This window comes from Macaca nemestrina, chromosome 17 (assembly GCF_043159975.1).
Source record: "Macaca nemestrina isolate mMacNem1 chromosome 17, mMacNem.hap1, whole genome shotgun sequence".
Lineage (NCBI taxonomy): Eukaryota > Metazoa > Chordata > Mammalia > Primates > Cercopithecidae > Macaca > Macaca nemestrina.
The window spans coordinates 3,386,961-3,392,512 of record NC_092141.1 but is presented as its reverse complement, the minus strand read 5'-3'; the positions used below and the strand labels follow the sequence as shown (position 1 = coordinate 3,392,512).

At 41.5% G+C, this 5,552-nt stretch overlaps 1 protein-coding gene across 1 annotated transcript; it reads right to left on the bottom strand.

Moving 5' to 3' along the window:
- Positions 1-1,004: 1,004 nt before the first annotated feature.
- LOC105471833 (olfactory receptor 1P1) lies at positions 1,005-2,042 on the bottom strand. Its single transcript, XM_011724582.2, has one exon. The coding sequence runs from the start codon at positions 2,001-2,003 to the stop codon at positions 1,005-1,007; it is 999 nt and encodes a 332-aa protein (XP_011722884.2). The 5' UTR covers positions 2,004-2,042.
- Positions 2,043-5,552: the final 3,510 nt, after the last annotated feature.

The window sequence follows — 5,552 nt, the reverse complement described above, 5'->3', positions numbered from 1 at the left end:
TCCCAGTTTTTGACCCAGACCTGCATGGGCTATAGGCAGATACACACACACAACACTCACAGTCAGCCACGACTTAAGCAGATAAGGAAGAAAGCTAGAAATAACTACACATGGCTGGGCGTGGCGGCTCATGCCTGTAATCCCAGCACTTTGGGAGGCCGAAGTGGGTGGATCACCGCAGGTCAGGAGTTCAAGACCAGCCTGGCCAACATGGTAAAACCCTGTCTCTACTAAAAATATAAAAAATAGCCAGGCGTGGTGGCAGGCACCTATCATCTCAGCTACTTGGGAGGCTGAGGCAGGAGAATCGCTTGAACCTGGAAGGCAGAGGTTGCAGTGAGCTTGAGATGGTGCCATTGCACTCCAGCCTGGGCAATAAGAGTGAGACTCCATCTCAAAAAAAAAAGAAAAAGAAATAACTACACACTAGTTACCATAATATATAACTTACATTTATTATATCATCTCATTACAAATTGTTTGTAAATCTTTTTACTAAGAGAACATAGATCCCTCCTATATCGTTGACAGCTGTGTTTTAATAGCTGCAAATATTTTTGATTCATAACCTTGAGACAATAAGTATTTGTATAATTTCCTATTTTTGTAGGAAAACATACACTTGTTCACTTAAATTTGTAAAGTCTTTGCCATCTGATTGACTTCATTGCTAAATATTGTCATTAGCCCACTTTCCATGACCTCATTAAGTTTTAATAAACTAGCATATAAAAGGCTTTTAGAATTAAAAGCATTGCAAAAGTCATGCCTCCTTTTGAAAAATTATTAATAAGTTAAATAAGCACATAAGGAGCTCTTAACAGATTAAGCACAAAGCAAAACATTGATTTCCCTTTATAATACCAAACTTGCCGTGGGCACTTGGGGAGGGGAGTGCTGATAAGGGATATGTGGGATTCAGAAATGAGACACTTTGAGGTAGAAATTTCTGTCAAGCCCCTCACTGGAGGGGAAGGAGAACACCTTCAGTTTCTCAGCAGAAGTCACTGGCCCTGGCCCTGTGAGAAGGAGACTCTGCCCTTGAGAAGTCTAACCACTGCAGCCTTCATGTCCTTGTTCCGCAGGCTATAAATAAAGGGGTTCAGCAGGGGAGTCACCACTGTGTACATGACAGCAGCCGCTGTATCCTCCTCTACTGAGCTGGAGGAAGAGGATGAGGGGCACAGATACGCCCTGATCACCGTCCCGAAGAACAGAGCAACAACAACGAGGTGAGAGCCGCAGGTAGAGAAGGCCTTGCGCCTTCCCTGGGCAGAGGGCGCCCTGAGGATGGCTGAAACAATTTGGATATAAGAGACCAGGACGAGCATAAAAGGGATTAAAATGACTGTTCCCCCTAGGAACAGGAGCACAAGCTTATTGACCTGGGTGTCAAAGCAAGACGCCTTCATCAGCGGTCCCAAATCACAGAAGAAGTCAGGAATGATCTTAGAGCAGAAGGAAAGCTGGGATATGAGGAAGGTGTGAGTCATGGCGACAAGACTCGTGAGGGTCCAGCAGGCGGCCACCAGGACGGCACAGCGGTGGAGGCTCATGATCATCATATAGTGGAGTGGGTGGCAAATGGCCACATAGCGGTCATAGGCCATTACAGCCAGGAGAAAGATGTCCATGTCCCCAAAAGTCAAGAAGAAGTAGAGCTGTGCCAAGCACCCTGCATAGGAAATGGACGTGCTCTGGGTCTGGATGTTCACCAGGGCCTTGGGCACGGTGGTGGAGGTGAAAAAGATGTCTGTACATGACAAGCTGGCAAGGAAGAAGTACATGGGGGTGTGGAGGTGTGTGTCGGTGCCAATGGCCAGGACAATGAGCAGGTTCCCAGCCACAGTGACCGCGTACATCCACAGAAACAACAGGAAGAGAATGTGTTGCTGCTGTGCCTGGTCTGAGAGTCCCCAGAGGAGGAACTCAAAGGTACTAGTCTGATTCCCTCCTTCCAGGAGCTCAGAAGTCGGAGAAAAAACACCTTGAGTGAGCCCCATTACAGGTCTGTAAAAATGCTTTACTTTAGATTGGTGAGCATGCTATTCTCTGAGCTTTAAGGAAGAAAAAAGAAAGACAGTGTACTTTTATTGGCCATCTACTATGTGCACTGTACATTTTTACTGAAATACACTATGCTGGAAAGTGTGGGAGATACAATGTGAGGTAATTAAAATACATTTCTCATTTGTTTTTCTACACTCTTTTTCATCCCAAATGTCTTTAGCTGTACTCTGAGGAGTTAATATCTGTAAAATGAATGAATGAAAGCATCTTAATTACTGACTCTGGACCTGGCACAGTGCTAGGTAAGTAAGACAGTGATAACCCTTAACCTCAGGAAATTTTTGATCTAATGGGCTAGATATAACTGCCTCTATTAAAATCTTATATGAGTTGGATTCCGAGTTTCCCAGCCATTCACCTGCTTTCAAACCACTCTCAGACCCCAAGACTGTACCTGTTCTGATTCATCAAGCCCAAAACTCAATATTCTCTAAAGATGCAATTTCATATTATCTATTTTTCTGGAAACCAATTCAACAATCAACTATTTAGTAAAGACCCACTATGTACAGATTACTTTTTGAGGTGTCAGTGAAACTCCAAAGAAAAAAATCATAGTCTCCAGAATCTCAAACAGAATAGAACAGGATGTGTCCTAAAAGAGAAACTGAAGGCCAAAACTCATCAATCAGGTAACTCACTCCAGGGTACAACTGGAGAAGCAGCCAGGGCTGTTCTGATGAAGAGGCCTTCATTTGGATAGAAATATCAGCAATAGGCCGGGTGCGGTGGCTCAGGCCTGAAATACCAGCAGTTTGGGAGGCCTGGGTGGGCAGATCGCTTGAGGTCAGGAGTTCGAGAATAGCCTGGGCAACACGGTGAAACCCCGTCTCTACTAAAAATACAAAAAAATTAGCTGGGTGTGGTAGTGGGTGCCTGTAGTCCCAGCTACTCAGGAGGCTGAGGCAGGAGAATCACATGAACCAGGGAGGCAGAGGTTGGTAGTGAGCCGAGATCACCACACTCATGCCAGCCTGGGCCACAGAAGCGGGGAAAGGGAATGAAGGAAGGAAGGAAGAACTAGGCAACAGGGAGTAAAGGGCCCTAATGATTACGACCACTGTGTGGGGGATGACTTTTCTCTCCATCTCTGACTGGTAAAAGTCCACACATTTCCACACAAATGCCACCTACTACTTAACATTTCATGCTCCTTCTCTAAGAGAAAGGCTGTTCCTGCACGAAGCTTCCACAAGATTTTGATGACACATTTTTTTCATCAGCACTTGAACATTTTTGTGCCCCCGTATCAATGGTAGATTCTGTAACAGGCTATGTCTTCCACACAGTTAGCTGTAGTAGTGTTTTGACTACAGAAAAATTAAATAAATGTTAAATGATTAGAGTTTCTACTTTTCTCCTTTCTTAGGTCTTACCTTCCTTTCCTGAATTTATTCTTCTCAAGGCTGAGAATTTTAAAACACAGAGTCAAACAGGAGTTTGGGTCAATTTAATTCAGTTCAAGTCTGCAAACATTTATCAGTCTTCTCACTCTCTGTACATGCACCTTGACTATCTATACCCAGAGAAGGAGGGCATTCTGTATGTTTTATCTCTGTGTAACCCCTTGGGCTGAATGGAGTGAAGTGTTAACCATCGACCGGTGGTGATGGCCTTGAGAAGTCTGTGAAAGCGAGAAGTTCTAAAACATAATTTGATCAAGGCACAGATAAAACTTTCAGAAGCTTTTGGTATCCTTTTCAACAAGTACGTATCTGAAGAAAGAATAAAAAGGATGCAAAGGGAACTACATTAAGAAAAGGGTGCATGGAACCATATCTGAATTATGTATTTGGGACTAAACAGTGATCGTCTAGATCCTAATTTTCTTATGTCTCCACTGAGAACCATGCAAAGTGACAAGGAGGAGGAATATAAGCTCAGATATGTATACTTTCATTGAAACTGAGAGTCAGAAACATCTCACATTAAAAAAAAACACACAACACCTTGGAAATGAGTGGAAGACAACACCATGAATCAGCCCCATCAATGCGGAAAGTAAAGGCCAAGCAGCAAAGTAGGTGAGTAGGGCAGGGGGTAATGGGGAGTATCAGAATCTACAAATCCTCAGCTGACAGTCATGCCTAGAAAGAGAGGACATAACCCTGAGGGATAGTTGTTATGTACAGATCTGAAGAAACAGGGCAAAAAGTCATGCCGAACAAAGGTGAAGAGGAAAGGTGAGGCAGGCGATAAAGCAATCTTCATTATTGTAGCAATGGAAGGAGTCCCCAGATGGAGAATCTGGGCAAGTTACCCTAATCTTGCTAAATCTCTGGTACTGAAAAAAGGCAAATTGTTCAAATGTGAATCATAACTAATGACTAAATTGCTGGACCTATAGAGAAATATGAAAAAGGAACCCCTGAAAAGTCAAGCTTTTTCTAAGAGAACTCACTAGGAAATTGTCTCTATTGAGAAAAATTCCAACACAATATGTCTTCAAGAATTTTCAAAGTCATAAAACTAATTGTGAAAGAATACTACAAATAGGAAATAAACTCAGAGAAAATATACCCGGACCACAAGAAGGTGTGAAATAGGAACTGAGAGAAGTCTGGATAGAAATTGAAGCAACAGTCACTTATTTTGAAGACTAAGTTACAGAGATTTTTTTTAAATGAACAATACAGAAATCATTATAAAGGACATAAAGGCTAGAAATCGGAAAGGCAAAAGAAACAAAAATAAAGAATGGGGTAAAAGAGTTAGAAAGAAATTGGCATAGAAGACTGACCAAGAAGATTATATTATAAGCAGAATCCCAAAGAAAAAAGTAAACTTCAGAGTAGAAGATTTAAAATTTAAATGAACTTCCCAGAAATGAAAGATTTTAGTCTACATATTGAAAAGGCATATATGTTAGTAAATTCCAAAAAGTATCTTAGTAAAGTTGTTAGACCTTCAAAATAAACAAAGAATCCTTCAGGTAACCAGTTCCTCCTCCTCCACCGAAAAAAAATCAAGTTGGCATCAGTCTTAATAGCAACTTTCTATACCAGAAAGTAATAAAAGAACACTTACAAGAAACTCAGAAATATAAAGATGAGCCAGGAATTTTATGGCAACCAATCTGTACTTGTATAAGGGCGATAAGCACAGAGTTTGAACATAAACTCAGGGATTATTGTTCCCATGGCTCTTTCTGGGGTTTCTATTAGAAGATGAAGTTCATATAATCAAGAAAATGTTAGAATAAACTTAGCAAAAATACAAGTGAAAAGCATTGAATATCAATTTACTGTAGAACTAAACTAGGATCAGAATGTGGGGCTAAAGGTGACAGGATACTAGTTAAACCATTATGGAAAACAGTGTGGCGCTTCCTCAAGGATCTAGAACTAGAAGTACCATATGACCCAGCCATCCCATTACTGGGTATATACTCAAAGGATTATAAATCATGCTGCTATAAAGACACATGTACACGTATGTTTATTGCAGCACTATTCACAACAGCAAAGACTGGGAATCAACCC